Consider the following 19,920-nt stretch of genomic DNA (forward strand, 5'->3'; position numbering starts at 1 on the left):
ATGTTGCTCAAATCTCTTAAAGTTTTTCAGAACATTTTCATATTTTGCAGAAAGATAAATCAAAAACCTTTTTTGGTGTGGTGTGGACTACAACTACCTTCCACTCCTCCTCCTCAGATGGGAGACAGGAAACTTTGAATAATTTCTTCCAACCCATATCTGTAGCAAACTTTTGAACTCACAACCCAGGCAAATAATCCATCCGCTTATGAGGATTTTCTGGTCTAGGGTGCAAGTCCTTTCTCCCACTGGCCTGTTCTTTAGGACTGACTGATCAAAGATGATTCCCTCAGTCTATCATCTGAGCTCTGGGGTCTCCTATTTCAGTATGTGTTAAAAGGGGCCAAGAAGCAGTCACTTCAGCCCAGGCTTCCCCTCTCTGCTGAGGGCCTTCACTACCACGGGCAGGGCTCAATTTTGATATGAAATTCCGCTGCAGGCATTCTTAATGAAAGTTGTATCAGACTTAGTAGAGGCTTGTGAATAGCTTTTGATCTCACAGAATTAGTGACAATTGATGAAAGAACATTGTCTCAAGAGAGTACTTAACCAGCTCTGGCAGTGCTGTGTTCAATAGCTTGCCCTCTTTTCCCAGCTATAGTAAAAAATTGCTCTGCTTTTTACAGACCTCACCTGTCAGGTAGTAGGCTGTCACGGTTGAAACAACATATTAATCAGATTCAGCTGGCAACTGTTTAGCTGTTAATATCAAGACTAAAACAGGGATAAATATTCCATCCTTGGTAATCTGTAATGATACTAGATCATTTTTTTTTCAATTTTTATTTTTAATGTGCATTCAAAGTATTTTTTTCCTCAGCCAGCCCAATGTTATGAGAATGATTCTCAGAGAAAAAGATTGAGTTGTACTGTTGAAAACGTGTGGCAAATCACAGTCACAAAGCTTTGAAAATAAAGGTGGAGACTAGCCATGCAGCTTTGCAGACTTTACACCAGTTAAAGGAACTTGCCCCAAGTATTCAGACAATACGTGTGCCTTGCATGTTAATTGAAGCTGACTGGTATTCAGACTGCAGTGGTGTTAATCTTCTCTGCAGTGATATTTAATGCTATTTTTAAAAAAAATCAACAGCATAAAAGCAAGCCCTCTAGCTAAGGAGATAAATATTTGTACACAGATACTGTTTTATTTATAACAGAGAGGAGAATGCTTGGAGCAGTTACTCAGAAATTTTACATTTCAAGAACATGCTGAAAACAGCCTTACTTTTTCCTGTTACTCAGTTTGGATCTAGAGTGGCTTTGGGTCTTTGAGCTCTGTAACTTTCTTAAACTGAGTTCAGGTGCCCAGTTTCTAGTCTTCTGCTTTCTAGCTCCCTGAATCTTATGATAGCTAGTACTTTAGGGAAACATTAAAAAGAGCGGGAGCAGGGCTGTGGAACAGCATATGCTTTGGATAACCTCTCACCTTCGCTGAGGGCCCAACCCGGCTGCTTTACACAAATGTATTGCTCTGCTGAATTCAGTGGGATTATTTGCAGATACTCTCAGTGGTTTTTACAGTGCGTGCATACAGGTATTTTCCTTGGAAGGGCAGTGCAGGAGGCTGTATTCTGGAATTGGCCCTTTTCCAAGATTTTACACCTACTTGAGCTCCCTGTGGGGTAATAGGAAGATAAAATGCATAATGTTGCCCAGGTCTAGGCTTTTCTTTTGGGCAGTTAAGGGGTTATTCTGAGGACTAAAATGTGAAATAACTGTGAGTAGAACAAAGGCTTTCAGACTTTTTCCATAATATTTGGCACATGCTCACAGAGAATTTGCAAACTGGAGGAATAGCTTCCCTTGGAAATCTCATTAAGAAAGGCATTAGCTGTATCGTAATATAATTAAACAACTAGAATTAGAGCTAATATTGTGTGACTAACCAGTTCTTTGTAACTGCTGTGCTGATGACTGTAATCTGAGAAACTTTTGGCTGACCTACAGCCTGGCTCACTTGTGGCACGTGTCATGGTCTTAAGACAGTGTCCTGGTTTCAGCTGGGATAGAGTTAACTGTCTTCCTAGTAGCTGGTACAATGCTATGCTTTGAGTTCAGTATGCGAAGAATGTTGATAACACTGATGTTTTCAGTTGTTGCTCAGTAGTGTTTAGACTAAAGTCAAGGATTTTTCAGCTTCTCATACCCAGCCAGGGCACAAGAAGTCAGCACAGGACACAACCAGGGCACCTGACCCAAACTGGCCAACGGTGTATTCCATACCATGGGACGTCCCATCTAGTTTAGGAACTGGGAAGTGGGGGGGCAGGAAATCGCCTCTCAGGGACTAGCTGGGTGTCAGTCGGCGGGTGGTGAGCAATTGCCCTGCGCATCATTTGTACATTCCAATCCTTTTATTACTACTGTTGTCATTTTATTAGTGTTATCATTATCATTATTAGTTTCTTCTTTTCTGTTCTATTAAATCATTCTTATCTCAACCCACGAGTTTTACTTCTTTTTCCCGATTTTCTCCCCCGTCCCACTGGATGGGGGGGAGTGAGTGAGTGGCTGCGTGGTGCTTAGTTGCTGGCTGGGGTTAAACCATGACAGACAGCTTAATATTAGAAACGGTTAACAACTCCCTTCTGGCCTTGGATCTCCTAATGCACAGGAATTGGCTGTTTCTTCTACAACTAGCTCCAGGGGCTTCAGTGGAACTAGAACTGGTAGAGCTCTGCAAATTTTTAGTTCTGAACTTGAAAGGAAAAGGAGAAAAAAAGAAAAGAAACAATGGAAATTTAGGTTTTGATCAGTCTATAATGAACTTTTTTAAACAGAACAGAACAAAACATTCTTTGGTTGAAAACAGCATTTTGTTCACACAAAACAGACAGTTACAATAAAAGCAAAGTAAATGATGAACTGGGTTCCTAAAGTTGATTATGATAATTATATCAGTATGTTCCTTTTAGTCAGTAGCCTGTCAGACTCGGCATTTTCCTGTGAAACAGTATATGTGACTGAACCCTACTCACCTGCTGCAATGACTAGTCTATGGGGTAAAGATAGGAAGTCAGCATCTTGCCCTCTGCTTCCATTGCTTTAATACAAGTTCCTAAAAATAAAACATGTTGAAAGTTTGTGGTAATGTTTTTATTTCAGTCAAAATGGTTTGGTGAATTTGATTGAATTCCAGAATTACTTCAGCCACCCTGAAACAGAATTTTTCAGCTAATAAATTTGCCTGGATGCCCTTCAGTGGGACAGCCTGGCCTTAACTTTATGATTGCATTTAGGACTATTTCAAAAAAATGGAGATACATGAAATGCATTAAAGACAAACTATCACCACGCTCTTATTTAGTAAAGGTAACTGGCAGCAGCTGCTGTGACTCAATGAATCAGAAATAGTTATAGATAATGGATGGTAAGACAACGTAATTTTTTTTCACCTGAGAGCAGCTGATCGTGTGACAAGGTTTTATTATAACAACTGTACTTCTGTTTTTCCAAATGATTGATGCACGCAGTAGTCTGCATAATCTTCTTCGATGATGAATGTTGGTGCCATGAAGCAACCGTTACTCACCATGCTATTATTGAACATGAATTTTGAATGACTTGTGGCATAGAGCTGTGGGTACTTAATTCAATGGCATAAAAGTCAGGAAGAGCCAAAGATAATGTTCCTCCTGCAATATTGACTCCTGTGGCTTGTGTACAAACAGTGTTTCTGGTAACTAGTTAAGGAGTCACATCTCTGGACTCCCAATACACGGGATCAAGGAAGGAGGAGGCATATGAACCAATGTTTACTGTTTGGATGTGGAATTTGTTTTGGTTTTTTCTCTTTTTCCTCTTCCTCCCCTCCTGCATTGGCAAGAAAAGCTAGGAATGGGTAGGAGAGATCAATGGTTTGGCTCTAAGGAGGATGTGAATTCATCTTCCATGTGTACTGCCTGGGGCTGGAATCAACCTGAAAGGTGGGGGAGCACCCTTCCTAGCTCTGCTCATCAAACACAACGTGTTGCTGCTCACACTTGGTGCAGTTACACAGAAGAGGGGTATGGGAGCACCGAGCCATGCTGCTGCTTCCGTGGGGCTGGGGTTGCTCTCTGGATTCCCCGAGTTGGGTTCCAAGATTGGAGGGAAACGTGCTGGCATAGTTGAATGCTCTCCCCCTAGTTTACAGAGATGAGAGGAGTTGTGTTCAGTGTATTTGTACATCACTGACCTTCCTGTCTCCATTCTCGCATCGGGAATGAAGTATTGAACAATACTTCTGTTTTTCGGCTGCCAACAAGCGCACGAGTTAATCCTCCTGGAGATGGAGGGTCCACTTCTTGCTCAAGATTCTTTGTAAAGCTAAATATGTAGCTGTGTGTCAGCAGTACCACTGTGAGTAGGAGTGGCATTTATGTGATCTAGGCAGAGGACCAATAGATACTTTTTAAGATTTTTTGTTCTCCACAGCCTCACCGTTTATGTGAGGAAAGGAGGGGGGGAAGGAAACCCAGCTGCAAAGAGCTATTAGTGCAGTGCACATGGGTAGACTGACTGCTCCTCAGCTCTGCCATGAAATACAGCCCCATGGAGACTTGATTTCTTCTGAAAGCACTGATGCCACAGGGGCATTGTGATAGCAAGGGAATACAGATACTCACTTCACTTTAAGAACTTCATGCACATGTCTACTGTAGGAGGTTGGGCTTCCACTATGGTTAATAAAGTGAGAGCAGGCACCTATATTGGGCTCTACCTCTGAATTACCTTGTGGAAAAGTTTATTTTTCTCCATGGACTATGGAAAAAGCTGAGGAAGAGTAGTCTCCTAAGTCGAAGACAAATTTTAGGTGACATGACTACTCCTCTACATTTTTGCATCTTGAACAGGGCAAATTAACAACTTATTTCTGCTACACTGTTAAATATATATTTGAATGTTTATTTACCTGCTGTTTAGCAAGAATGAAGACAGTCACAAAAATGTTTTAACATGTCAAATCTTTATCCCGTTGTCCTTTTAAAGGAATGATAATTTTCTTCTAATTGTAAGCATGTATATTCTTGGCTTGTTTAAAATATTTAGATTTTACTCTTTACTTTTACATTTTCTTCTTCTCTTTCTTCCTTTTCTTGTTTTTCTAGTTTGCCACAGAAAGTAGACTGAAGGAGAGGAAAAGACAAAAGAAAATTGCACAAATATATTACTTGTCTTTGACACAGGAGACATTTTCTGCACAAATTTTTGTTTTCAGAAAGTCTGTTCCCCCTGCCAATAATAATAACAACAACCTTATAAAAACACTTCCATGAGTTCTGGTTAATATAGATGGTATAGTCTAAAGGTGGCCTCTTGATCTAAAGAAAATCATAGCATTTCCTAACCTTGTACAGTGTTTCTGCAGTGGTATTTCTAAATAGACTCTAACACAATTTCGCGTATGTGTACACCAATCATCATAAATGGCTGACATTTGTCAACAGATACTACTCAAGAAGTTACTTCCTTTCTTATGGCTGGAATGAAATTTCCCTCTCCTAGCTACTGTGTTAAATTCTAGGTGATTTCTATTTTAACTTATTTCAGTATGAGTAGGGGACAGTCATAACTCGCTGACTTATTTGAGCCTAAATATAATGTGACGTTTGCCTGACATCATTGTGACTGATCTTTGAAAAGTTATTTTTGTTGATTTCTTATATGGCTTAAGGAACCTTGTAGACTTCCAAAAGTTTTCACCTGCCAATCATGTATGCTAGGTCTCATGACGGATCCAGTTTTGAACTGATACTCACTCTCAAACCAATTTCTGTTTGTACTAATCAGGTTTCTGTTTTCCTTTTCTCTAGATTGCGGTCTTTGGTAAAGCAGTTAGAGAGAGGGGAAGCTTCAGTTGTAGACCTAAAGAAAAATTTGGAATATGCTGCAACTGTTCTTGAGTCAGTATATATTGATGAAACTAGGTGAGTTAACTACAGACATCAGCGTTCTTCTTATATCTAGTACTAACAACGCAAAATTGTAATTTACACATCAGTTGGGAAAGTTGTTTTAGCCAAGATTTATTACTCACAGATAATATGTTATTAATCATTAAAATACTGTATTCTGTGTAGAGCAGATCTTCAATCCTTGGTCTAAAAGCTTCTTAAGTTTTCTGGGGCAGGGGAGGAGATCAAAAGCAATCATAAATTTAATACATATTCTCTTGGAGAAATGTTTTCATAATAATTTTGTCCTGCTTTTTCTGAAAGTTTCTAAATTCCTACTCCTCTATTCCTTTTGAATAGTGTTAAATCTTTTCACTTATATCAAGTCTTTGAAATTAAAAAAATTTTTACTCCGGGTCATGATAAAGGTAGACTGGTAAGACATTGCAGAGGAGTTCCCCTTTCTGTTATATGCCATTTCACCAGTGCTAAATGCACTTGTAGAGTCACTTCATATGACCAGAATGGGAAAGGAGAAGACTGTATGATGCTAACTGCGAAGTTAGACATGACTGTAAATGAGCTCTGAAGGGCAGAAAGGTCAGGAATACTGACGAGCTGAAGATAAGTCAGTGGGTGATTATGTAGTTGTGCTTCAGAAGGCTGATACTTCTTGTTTGTTGGCCTAGTAGTGAGTTTCACAATCTGACATTTAACTATACAAGAGGATAAGCAACCTGTTGAAGACTTGTACAGGTGTGTTCCATTAGGGCTGACGAACCAAAGACATTTAACAACTGCTTTAATTAGAATATATGTGAGTTTCTTTTTTGTTAATAATGTTGCAATGCTCTCCAAGGAAGTCTGTTTACCCATCTTTTCCCTCCCCCTTCTAGGCGTTTACTGGACACAGAAGATGAGCTCAGTGACATCCAGTCTGACTCTGTGCCCTCGGAGGTCCGGGACTGGTTGGCTTCTACCTTCACACGGCAAATGGGGATGATGCTTAAAAGGACGGAGGAAAAACCCCGGTTCAGGAGTATTGTCCATGCAGTTCAAGCTGGGATATTTGTGGAAAGGTAACAGAGCATGTAATTACTTTGTTCTAGTAGCTGCCCAGGTACAGCAGATTGCACCTGTGGTATGTGATGACACAATGACAGGAGATGGAGGAGAGTACCTTAGGCCAAAAGACCTCAGAGAACTAGAAGATGACTCTATTGAATGAAGAATACTTTAATATACTTCTAATGATGTTCTACACAGATCTGGATAGTACCTCAAAACCTGGGATTAAGTAATTGATTGCAGCTTGAAACAGCACGTACTGATCTGTTCTTAGCATAATACAGATGTAATAGCACAGTTGGGATAGTTTTGACAGAGAATACGCACCTCTGCATAGCCCTAGGTCAACAATGACAGCTTTTAAAATTCAGTCAGCCCACACCAAGCCCTCCCTTACCTCTGTTTACTTCTGTGGTCTAGTTTTATTTATGAAGAACTGCTAAGAAACAGAAGAAAATCCTATATCATAGTATTACTGGTATGAACTATAGACCAAGACAGATGTGAAAACTTTGGAGCCCAGGGCAGATTTCAAAAAACCCATTGAGTCCTCTCAGCCTTCTTTCTCTGTAGTGATTTGCGTCAGAACCTACTGCTAAAACTGATTTTACTTGCTGAACCCTTTGAAACATTTAGTCATTTCAATTTGGACTGACTTCCAATCTTACTTTTTCTTACTGAGTAACCACTCTGCACTGACATTCCTCCTTGAAGCTAGAAGGAGGGGGCTGGTGCATGTGAAACTGTCAGCAGACTTTAGGCAGCATGAAAGACAGCAGGTCCCAGGTCTCTACAGCAAAACTCAGATCAGGAATGGAAGAGCAGAGTGCCTTTCACTGTTCATCAGAATCGCAGTGGCAGCCTACCAGCCCTCTGTGCAGGAGGCTGGGCGTATCAGTGGACCACAAGCCACACAGACACACAGAAACCTCCTCTGGCATGTCTATAGCCGATTTTTTTATCTGTGTACCAAAGTTACTGTACATGTGTTAAGAGTGGCAGCAAATTGTGATAAGACTAGACCTGTCATTTCTCCTTGGAATGGGTTTCTCCTAGGTTTGACAGGCTATTTGTGAATTAACCCTCACTCTCAGTGGGGGGCTTGCTCAACAAGGAAGTAAATGAACTGCAGAGAGCTGGCTGCAGGAGGCTGTTTTCCAGCTGATCTGAATCACCGTGGCCCAAAGAAGGAAGTGTTCAGATATGATATGGCAGCAGAGGAGGGCTGTGGCTCTTCTAAGCTAAGGGAGAGGGGCTCTGCCTGAATTGTCACTTAAGAGAAGGCTATGGGGCTCCTGACTGGAGGGAGGAGGGGGTAAGATATTCTATAATTTGGGGAATGGGTGAATTTAATTCTCCAAAGGGAGATGATTTTTTTCAGTTCTGAGTACAGAACATGACAAAGAAAAAGGGAAGTGAAAGAAGACTTCACACAGCATCATTTCAGATGGGAGAAGAGAGCTTTCCATCACCTCCTTTTAGTCCTATGTTGCTTAAGTGCAAAAAGGGTGACCTGCAGAAAGGCATTTTAGCTATGACAGTGTTTCTGCATTTACCAAGCCTGTTAGACACAGTGTAGCCTGAAAACAAGTTTAAAATCTGGTACATACTTCAGTGCTTTGTTTAGTATGGTTGAAGATGTTGATTATTGCATTATGCTTTCTCTCTCTCTCCCTCAAACACACACACACAGCAAACACCCCAAAGATTTTATATCAGTCTTAAAAAAATGCAGACAAAAGTTAACAGCTGTACCAAACTAGAGTTGATTCATTGCAGACAACAAATGATTTCTGAAGTGCATTTAGAATTAGCTTGCATGTGGACCTGTGAGGACTAAGGGAAATGAAAAAGCAGTATGGTCATCTGCAGTGGAAAATGGGGAACATCTTGTTTATTTGAGCGTAGCCTTTCCCTCTGATGAAGACCTGATATTGGCAGATTCTCTGTGATGTCCTACCAGGTAGCCAAGCTATGAGATACTGGGGAGTGTATAGTCTCAGGTTAGGCTATACAATAAGAATGGTATAGAGAATGTTGTGCAAGTTAGGAACAAGAAGGAAGAAAATAAACAAAGTTGCAGTTAGGGTTTTGTGGGCTAAATAAGGTCTCATGTAATGGTCTGTTGCTTTACGATTTTTGGTTGGTTGGTTTGTTTTGTTTAATTCTATTTATGCATTGCCTTATCTATTTTATCTTTGTAGAATGTACAGACGGACTTCAAATATGGTCGGTTTGAGCTACCCACCAGCTGTAATTGGAGTGCTAAAGGTAATCCCAATAAAAAGGTGTTGGGGCGGGTTCTGTACAAAGCATCAAGATAACACTGTGATATTTGACTTGGTAAGGGGGTCTTAATACTTCTCTCTGACATTTAGTTTAGTTCACATACATTAATCATTTACTGCCCTAAGGGAATATCCTTTCAATAAAGGAAAGAATAGAGTTCAAGGCTGTGGCCATTTTCAGGTTGTGAAGGTTACAGCTCTGTTCTAAATTACGGTGATTAAACTGAGGACTTAGTAACATGGTGGAATCAACCACAACCTCCCATGGGGAAGAAAGAAAAAACAGATGGAGAGAGGTAGAGAAGGAAAAGGATCAGTTGCTGTGAGAGAAGTGAATTTCTTGTGTTGCTCAGCTTCAGGTCTTTGAGGTGACAATCGGTTTAGAAATAATGACCCTTTCATGAGTTTTGAGGTTTCAGAGAAAAACTGATTAGTCAGAAGTAGTCTGAAAAAAAAAAAAAAAAAAAGAAAAAAAAGGTTTAATCCATGGGACAATCGCAAAGTTCTTGACTTAGGCAGGAATTATCAAGACTACAAACACAAGTTAGCAACCAACTGTGTACACAGCAGCTTTGCAGATTACATGTTGCATGTGGTTCATCCATGCCATGCAATGGTAAAAAAAGGTGATACAGTGGGGCGATACACAGGGGCATTACGTGTAAAGCTCATGAAGCAATCCTGCTGCTCTACTTCACACTGGAAAGACCTGCAGTAAGGGTACTGAATCCTTTTTGGTTTGGATAGTACAACTCATCAAAAGATGTGTAGGAATTACAGAAGGTCCATTGAATGCAAGAAGAATGATCAAACATGCCTTTCATGTAGAGAATCAAAGCATCCATCCACACCTTTTTCCAACTGCAGGTTGACAAGTGTTAGCTTCACACCTGCAAATTGGATCTAAAGTCTTTGTTCTTTTAGAACTATACCCCATAACCAGCTTATGAGGCATATCTATAATGGTACCTCTTCTCCTGAGCTCCTCAGCAGTGACAAGACAATTCAAGAGCCATCAGCTGCTCTCAGCTAACTCAAACCTTACAGAAACCCTCTCCTCTTTCTATGTTTTTAAATGATTACAGGTCATAAAGAGGACTAATCAACTAAAGTAAGTTAAGACACATCAATAACAACAAAGGCATTGACTAATTTTGCTCACAGTGAAATAACTGCTGCTTGGCCACTGTGCACTCTAGGAGGTATTTTCTTCCAAAACTATTTTGAGAACATGTCTTTGGCTGGATGGCCTTGGGTTTGGTAGTGGATGTGGTTGAAATAGGAGTTACTTGTTTTGAAGAAGTCTTCTGTCTTTGAAATAATACTTCATCTTGATTTCTCAGTCACATCTCCTTAATGGAAAATGGCACATTTTGTTGCTTGCTTCAGTCCAGTAAAGCCATGTAAAAAAACCTTACAACTACCCGACTGCTTGGTGTGCTCTGTAAAACGAGCTGATGGTTTGAGCATGCAAAAGGGTGTAGGAGTGTACCACACACATCTCTTCAGCTGTTCTGGATTGCCATAACCAACATTCCCCTCAGAGTCATGCTAATAAGGACAAGGATTGAGATGTCATGGAGTCAAAACTAGCTTATTTTTGAACTATGTACTCTCCTTTTTGCTGGCATGGCCAGCAGGACATCTGCACTGAGTAACCCAAAGCTGTGGAATCAGCTTGGCAAAATGAGGTTGGTTTTAATAAAACAATGAAATACTGCAGCTTCTGTAAAAAATGCAGATGGAGTGGTAGCAGTGCAAGTCCTAGTTGTATAATCTCTCTCACTTTTTCAGTGGATGAGAAGTTAGGCTATTTTTTTAATTGATTGCACAACATCTCTCTCTCTGTCTATATATTGGATACTGATTTTTCTACTGCAGTAGCCTGTTGCCATTCTGCATGACATGGGTGCGGTGATGTAAGATCTGTTGCCACAAAAGGGATGATCAGCCTTGTCTCTCTTTTGAATAGTGGCCATACATACCATTCATACAGACATGTTTGAATAAGTAAGTATGTTAATTTACCCAGTAAGTTGTGGTGATCTGCTGTTCAGCAGTGTAGTGTTAGAGACAGAACTTCACACTAACTAGTTGCTGAAGTAGTTACCTGCTTTAGAAGTGATTTTATCAGCTTTTTCTGATGCCCATGCTGTCAGGGCAATATTTTCTGGGCTAGCTAATGTACAAGTAATGAACACAGAACCTGTAGTCATTTACAATGTCTGCAGTATAGACTTCTGCTTGTCTGTGGCTACAAAAGTGTCAGGCCTTGCAGTAGTGTTGAGAAGAGTAACACCTATCCCTGAATCTGCTTGTTGGCTTATAAAACAAACCAAGTCTCCAAGGTTAAGGACAGACAGAACTGAGCATTTAGGAAGAACTGGTGTTTCACTTCATCTCTAGGTTCCCCCAAGCAATGGAGCAATGGCCAAGTAATATGGACACAGAACTGAGAAGTAAGACACTTCGGATCTATTTGCAGTTACACCACAGTGGGTATATGTGGCATTAGAGCAGCTTATGACATTTCAGCTGAGGCTAAGGGGCCTGTGACCTAGAGATGTGTAGCACAGAAAGTTTCCCATCCCTTGTTTCTCCTGCTCTCCTTAGGGAGAAGAAACTGTTTTTCTCCTCCTTCACAAGACATCTGTGAAGTTCTGCCTCCCTTTAGATCTCTCCCCATTATAGGGATCGCTTCTGTGTTAAATTATTTTTTAAGGTCATAAAATCCACTAATTTTCAAAGTGTAACTGTTGTTGCTGCAAGCCTCTAAGCCATCTGTAACACTTCCATGCTTCTGTTAAGAGGATTTCCCCCCCTAGATATTCAGGGTAAAATGCTGCTGTCATTATTGTCAATAGCAAAACTTCTGTTGACTTGACAAGAGCATGGATTTCTCCCTCATTAAAATCTAGATATCACTGCTATGAAACTTATTGTCTATGTGGTTAACCATTATTTCATGCAAAAGAACAATTCTGATGTACTATTCTGCAATTTCACAATTTGGTAAATTTTATCTGCTGCAAGAGCACAACATTAACTGTAGGAAAAACATATAGAGGAACAAAGCTTTTTTATTTTTACAAGATAAGATTGCCTTACAGTGAATTAAATTTCATCATAGCTGAGACATTCTTTTCAATGCTCTAAGACCCCAAAGTACATTATTATATACATGCAAGTGTTAAATTAATTTGCTTCCTTGACTGAGATAAGTGATTACAAAATAAAAACACTCAAAACCCAGGAAAATACATAAAATTGACTCAGTGGATGCTTTGGGCATTATTTTTCTTGCCCATTTTCTAAGTTTGTTCAAGGGCTTCAAAACATGTTTTCTTGGTGGAACTTTTTCCTCTCTTGGTTGTTTTTCCTCTCCGATGCCTACTGAAACTGTTGAAAAGTTGCAATTTATGATTGCTCTTCTGTGACTTGGGCCACAAATCATCTCTGGAGAAGCTTGACCCTGCCTTCAATGTGTGGGCTCCACACAGCTTGTAATATCAACTGCTCATCAAGCAAGTGATTTACTGGGGTAGGTGAAAGCAGAGCTGAATCTTCAGCATCCTTGATATTCACTCATTAATTAATCTTTCTGTGGACTATTCTTCCACAAGAGGCATACTCAGCTCTGTGTAATCAACACTATGCAAGTAGCAAGGTTGTCAGGATCAGCCTATGCTGGAGAAGGACAGTACCAAAATACACTGGTCTTGTTCAGAATGTAAGAAGTCCTGTAGCTATGCTGATGTATGGGTGACCGCCCGCAAGGCGGTTAAAGGTCACTGTCCTTTGCATTTGACTTGAAGTGAGGTCCTTATCTGGAACATGACCATGACAACAAACAACAAAGTTGGATTGGGCTTTAAGAGCTCGGTAGATAATTGTAATTTAGGATTTTTAGTATTGCTAAAAAAGATGGCAGATTTTTAGACTCTAATCCTTAGCAGTATTCAACATTATGTCTAGCCAAAGACCATTTCTTGCACTGAGAGCGACTGTGCACATACATGTGCGATATGTAGTCATCTTTCTTTCGTGATGAAAGCACCACAAAGAAATACAAAGGTAACCTGCAACAGAGTTTGAAAGTGGAGGGAAACTTCAGTGTACAGATGTCAATCTTTAATATGCAGTTTAAGGAGAGTCATTTGGATAAATCCCTGTGGGAAGTACATCAAAGTTCTCAGCAGGCAAGTGAGAGCTGGTCCTGTGCCAGGTGCAGCTACGTGGTTGATCTGTGTATCATTCTTCTAGCTATAACTCCTTCTTCACCTTTCCTCTTTGTTGCTAGGAGGAGGAGAGAAGGGTTCATAGGGTTTCAGGAGCACGCAACTCTGAGACCAAGGAGCTTTATCTTGCTAGAAAATGAGTGCTGTCAGCTCCCACGGCCTTTCCTAAGAGTTGAGATTTGAACTCAACCTTCTGCAAGAAGGTTTATACCTTATACTTTAGCTTTATGAGCTGGGAAGTGAACTTTCCTTCCTCAGTCTCTTGACTGACCACCCTGCACCATTAATATATCATTTACAGCTGACTGGAACTTTCCCAACTGCAATTAGATATTTACTCTTCTGTTATAAAGCTTGGGTTTTGCATCATTGTTAGCACTTAATGTAATATCACTGTGATTTTCTCTTGCTCTGTAGTTTTCTGAATGCCCCAGCGGACTCACTTGTCTTAAAAAAAAAAACCACACACACAAAAAAATTAGGATCATGCTGTCTTTGGGCAATTTAAGCTGCAACAATCCCAATTCAGGATTAATATTAAAATCAGAAGGAACTAAGTTGTTCTTTGGGTCTAGCAAGATAGTTCTTCTAGTTAGTTATTATTTTGGTTGATTGAACATTAAGTTGTAAAAATATGACCATAGGTGCCTGGGATTTTTTTACTGCAAAAAGCATGCCACCTTACTCTGTTTTAAGCATGAGTGAAGCATTGGAGTGCTTTGCTCATAATACAAAGTCATAAGAACTCTATAGGGACAGCAAAATCCAGAGGCTTTAATATCATTAAAAAGCATATCTTCATGATTCCTGTTCCCTTCAAAGTTAATATTCTTTTTCATAGACATAGCACGTGGGTAGGGGACAGAGAAGGGTAAATCAGTCACAATAGGGCCATCCCAAAGTTTCAGGTACTAAAGCAAAGCAGGATTCTTATGGGTTTGGATTCAGCCTTTGCTGATTAAATTCTGGTGTGGAGAATTGCTATGTTTAGAATAAACAAACAGCATATGTGTTCTTAATGGAAGCTTCTTAAACACAAGTCATACAATACTGATGAGTAAGTTAGACTACATTGGTTAAATGAAATTGAAGAAGATTAAAAAAAGAAGCTATGCACTTATTCTCCATTTGTAGATGTAATGTGATAGAAATTGAACTATCATTGTAAAAGGGATGACCATATTAACTGTCTTTTCTACCCACTCTTGCAGAATGTAGACAAGTGGTCCTTTGATGTATTTGCACTAAATGATGCCAGTGGGGATCATGCACTGAAATTCATTTTCTATGAACTTCTCACACGCTATGATCTGATCAACCGTTTCAAGGTCAGTAGTTAGAAGATAAGTCTCTTCCATCTTGGATTTTGTTCAACTTCCCTTTCATCCTGCTTTGTTCCATTCAGAATGCAATTGTAGCGCTATTTGAAGGCTTTGTGGACTCTGCATTTTCCCCAGTAAGCAAGACCAAATGTTATTTAAGTAGTACTTCTGATTGCAATGGGACACCATAAAGTAGACAGGCTTCCAAAGAGGCTTTCCCATGGAATCCATGGGAAATACTACATTTGATGCTGTGGGAACAATGGTGTCATTCTCCTGAGATTCTAGGACTCTCAAGTGTGCAGGCAAAAAAGGAGAGCTTGAATTCAAATTCAAATTCATCCAAAGAAGCATGGCCAGCAGGTCAAGGGAGGTGATTCTGCCCCTCTACTCTACTCTGGTGACACCCCACCTGCGTCCAGCTCTGGGGTTCTCAGTACAGGAAAGACATGGACCCACTCCAATACGTCCATAGGAGGGCCACAAAAATGGTCAGAAGGATGGAACACCTCTCCTGTGAAGAAAGGCTGAGAGAGTTGGGGTTGTTCAACCTGGAGAAGAGAAGGCTCCAGGGAGACCTTGTTGTGGCCTTTCAGTGCTTAAAGATGGGGACAAACTTTTTAGTAGGGCTTCTTGCAATAGGACAAGAGGTAGTGGTTTTAAACTAAAAGAGGGTAGATTTAGACTAGATATAAGGAAGAAATTTTTTACAATGAGGGTGGTGAAACACTGGAACTGGTTGTCCAGAGAGGTGGTAGATGCCCCATCCCGGGAAACCTACAAGGTCAGGTTAGCCAGGGCTCTGAGCAACCTGATCTAGTTGAAGGTGTCTCTGCTCATTCCAGGAGGGGTTGGACTAGATGACCTTCAAAGGTCCCTTCCAACCCAAACTATCCTATAATTCTAGAATTGTTACAGAGGTTTGCAGATACAAATGTGACATAACTTTTCTTCCAGCTTTGAACAGGCTTAAATTTGGATAGCAAAAACGTTGCTCTCGGATCTTGACCATTCTCCCCACACAAATATTCTGTCCCTTCTTCCATTGACACTTCCACTCCCTGGGTGTCCCCACTCACTTTGGCTGGAAAGGGTTTACAGGTCTCTGGCTCCTGTACTTCTTCAGGAACTGCCTGTACCCGATTAGAAATGTTTGAAGAAGATAACTGGTTAGAATTGCATCCTCCCCTGATATGTACCCAAGAGGAGAACAACAATGCTCCTCTAACAATGGAAATATGAGTGGTTAGGGTATTTGCCATATAAGCAGATGAAACTGGAGAACCCGTGTTGCCAGTTGCATATGTTGCAGCTGACACCACCTATGTAGTCTCCTCTCTAGAAATCGCCTAAACTGCATGTTCTTGAGTGTGTGCAGTTCTACTCTTGGAGTCAGAAAAGCATGGCAAGCCCTTAGGATGAGCAGGCTGGATTTTGCCGTGAAAAGCCAGAGGTCTGATAAATGATATTTCTCTTAGTAGAGTATCTCAGACTTGCTATATGATGTGTTTCATTAGAAAATCTTGAATGTCAATACCAAAGCAGAGATATATTCCAGTGGGTTGTCAGGGGAACAGACAGATGCTTGTGGCCTAATTAGAAATATTTCTCCACGGGGAATCAATCAAGTGCTCTCTGTTACTTTTCATACTGCATGTGTCTTCCAGATGGCATTTCATAGTATACATACTTTTGTGTGTTTATGTGTGGGAGTGATTCATCCATAATGTAATTAGGGATGGGAAAGCCAGTTTGAGGAAGTAACCTGGAGTCTCTCCCCCCCCTGCCGTTTCAGATGTTTTAGCATGTTATTTATCTGTGAAGTACAAACTGCTCTTTGGGACCTCTTATCAAAATGCTCCCCTCTGAATGGTAGCCATTCAAGGTGATTATTTCATTTTTAATTCTGTCTTCTTTACTCAGATCCCCATTTCTGCCCTGGTGTCCTTTGTAGAAGCTCTGGAGGTTGGCTACAGCAAGCACAAAAACCCCTATCACAACCTAATGCATGCCGCAGATGTGACACAGACAGTCCATTACCTCCTTTTCAAGACAGGCGTAGTGGTAAGTACAAGAGTTGGCATCCTGAATGTATAATGAGATTACAACAGTTTTTGCGCAGTAAGGAGATTATGATTATCCACAGTAGAACTCGTTTGCACTGTAGAAAAACTTTTTTGCTATGGCTGTGCTAATGAAAGTAGAGACTTAGGATTATTTAGAAATAGAAGGCAGGTGAAGATATCATTAAATCTTTTAACTGTGATGTAAAAGAGGACAAATGAGAAGCCCAAGCTCCCTTTTTCACTCTGCCACAGCTCTGCCGGGTGATTGTGCCAACTCACTTTTGTTGGAATTCACTTCACCTCACGTGAAGAAGCAAATTCTCTAAGCTTTCTTCTTACTTACGGGAGCAAGGCAGTACCTCCGAAGGACAATTCATTCCACTTACCTGAGGATGACGAGAGCGGTTCCCGGGAGATGCTGCTCTCCATCCAGACTCTACAGCAAAGCCGGCTGTACTGACTTGCGTTCGGGAGCAACCTTTTGTGCATGCGGTCCCTTGATTGCCACAGTTGTGTTGCTTTCAGTTCTGAAGGCAGACCTGGATGCTCTTCGCGGAGGAGTAACGTGCTCCAGTGCCTGCTGTAAACATGTCCCCAGTCTCCTGTGTTGAATGTAGACTGCCCCTGTGGATTGCAGTGTTTATCAAAGACATATTTGGAAGGAGTCAGGCCCTGTCTGTCTCGAGACCTGATCCAGACTGCCAGATTCTGACCAAAGGTGTGTCAGTTGCTCCTGATTGTGTCTGAAGTAAATAGGAATTAGGTCGAATTTGCAACTACTACAGATGCATACCCGAACCCTCCGGTGAGATCCTAAATTGGTCCCTGCTGCTTTTAGGGCCCTTAGTTAATGAAAATGCACTGAAGGCTGTAGTCAGTAAGAATAATAGAGCGTTGAGTAATGCGAATTGCATTATAATGGTGGGCAAATGGATCCCCTTTTTCTCCTGAAACCGTTGAAGAAGGGCAGTTTTCACTTGGGGCTACTCTGCTTTGAAAAGGGACTGGATGGAAACAGCCCTCCTGCCTGTGTATGTTCAGAACTAACTGCCTTTTCCCACCGTGCTGCTTCTTGGGTGTGTTAGTAATTTAGCCGCAACTCATCTGTGAATGAATGAGTGCTGTTTTGTTCTAGCCCCTCTTGCCAGGGTGCCGAATGGGGTTTCCTATTCTGTCTGGGAGTGCAATAAAGCTAGGCAAGTGTTAAAAAAGAGAGAACTGGAAGGGCATGAAAATACAGGAGTAAGCAATGGAATAGTTTGCCTTTTTTTTGCTCAAAGAGGGAGAGAGATGAGGTAGCAGCTAGAAAGAAAACCAAAGCCAAAACCCTCTTGTAAACCACACCAAACCAAACCCCACCGCCCCAATGTTTTCACCTATGTACAGAGCAAACTGGATGTGAAGTCCCTGAGGCGCACCAGGACTGTCAGTTTTGTGTGTTCCCTGGTTTGCAGCAAGCCCTGGGCTCCAGTAACCTGTGCTGGATACCTGCCAGTCCGCTCCATGGCTCCATGTGGGAGCAAAGCAATCAGTGCTGTTGAGTGGAAACCAAGGTGTAAAAAAGTAGTTGACAGCACGGCTTGCTCCCTGCTGGCTGTGGGGTTAAAGACCTTAAAGCCAGAGGAGCTCAGGAGCTCCCAGATGTGTTTTTTCCTGTAGAACCAGTTTTCATGGCAAAGCTCCACTTCTGTGTTTTAGCATTGAGGTGAAGTTTGTTTCTCACCTCTCTGGTGAACTAGAGATGCGAGGCCGCTTCCGTGCGTGTTGGCAAACGACACTCGCACTTGAGTGCTCTCGTACTTCTTGTTTGATCAAGCAGGTAGGAGAGATGAGCCCGTGGCTTGTACCCTACCAAAGAGAGGAGGGATGCAAGCTGGGGGAAATGGAGCTCTCTCTCTTTTATGTATTTATTTATTTTATTTTTTACACAAGGCCTTTGCTGTTCTGGGTACCAAAACTAGTGTAAGTGAAGCACGTGTGGGAGATCAACAGGATGGTTTTCGAGGTGGTATTGGGTCAGGAAAGCAATTGCTTTCCAGCATTGTGGAAGATCAGTGGTCAGACCCAGCCCTGAGCCTTCTCTTCTCCCAGCTGCACGGCAGCAGTTCCCTCTGCCTGCCCTGGTGTGCCACATGCCCCGGCCCCTCACCATCTTGAAGGCGCCGGGCTGGGCCCGCACCGTGTTTGTCAGGTCTTTCCTGTCCTGGGGAGACCACAACAGGACACGGGAGTCCGCATACACTCTCCAGAGTGCGGAGTGAGAGAGGAGAGCGTTGTTTTGGGATTTAAACTGGCTTTTATTGGGGCTTATTGTTTTTTAATTGGGCTTTATTTTTTTTATTGGGTTTTTGAATTGTTTATTGCCCAATCTTGTCAAAACTTCTTCCGGTCAGAACTGAGGCTGGTGCTTTTCTAAAGCGCTGACTGTCCGTCTTGAATGTTTGCAGGGATGGGGCATCTACCTTCTTTGGTGACCCTCTTTTGCTATCCTCTGCGCAGTGCCAGGGTGGGTCTGGCTTCATCTTGGTAGCTGAGGCGAGAGCTAGCTGAGGACAGCCGCCCCACGCTGGCTTTGTCACCCTCAGAGTGACCAAATGCCACGTCCAGGCCCCAATAACCTGGGTGGCGCTCCAGGGGAGTCCAGGAGGCTCGGCCAGCGGGGTTCGGCCAGCGGCGCCCAGGGGGGTTCGGCGGTCTCCGGCGGTCTCTCTCCCTCGCTCCGACGGTCTCCGGCGGTCTCTCTCCCTGCCTCCGGCGGTCTCTCTCCCTTCCTCCGACGGTCTCCGGCGGTCTCTCTCCCTCCCTCCGGCGGTCTCTCTCCTCCCTCCGGCGGTCTCTCTCCCTCGCTCCGACGGTCTCCGGCGGTCTCTCTCCCTCGCTCCGACGGTCTCCGGCGGTCTCTCTCCCTCCCTCCGGCGGTCTCTCTCCTTCCCTCCAGCGGTCTCTCTCCCTCCATCCGGCGGTCTGCAGGGGCATCTGGCAGTCTTCAGTGGGCTCCAAGGGACTCCTCCTGGTGCAGTGGTGCTGCCGGCCAGAAGATGGCAGCCCCTCTCCTCGCC

General features: G+C 42.1%; 1 protein-coding gene across 5 annotated transcripts in view; it reads left to right on the forward strand.

Moving 5' to 3' along the window:
- The window catches only part of PDE1C (phosphodiesterase 1C), a 360,443-nt gene that overhangs the window by 244,242 nt on the left and 96,281 nt on the right, over positions 1–19,920 (forward strand). For all 5 annotated transcript variants that reach the window (XM_049817292.1, XM_049817291.1, XM_049817293.1 and 2 more), the window contains exons 4-8: positions 5,799–5,912; positions 6,776–6,958; positions 9,152–9,218; positions 14,685–14,801; positions 16,719–16,859. In XM_049817292.1, coding sequence (XP_049673249.1) covers positions 5,799–5,912; positions 6,776–6,958; positions 9,152–9,218; positions 14,685–14,801; positions 16,719–16,859 — 622 coding nt within the window. The remainder of the gene's footprint in view (positions 1–5,798; positions 5,913–6,775; positions 6,959–9,151; positions 9,219–14,684; positions 14,802–16,718; positions 16,860–19,920) is intronic.

This window comes from Accipiter gentilis, chromosome 14 (genome assembly GCF_929443795.1).
Source record: "Accipiter gentilis chromosome 14, bAccGen1.1, whole genome shotgun sequence".
In the NCBI taxonomy this organism is placed as follows: Eukaryota; Metazoa; Chordata; class Aves; order Accipitriformes; family Accipitridae; genus Astur; species Astur gentilis.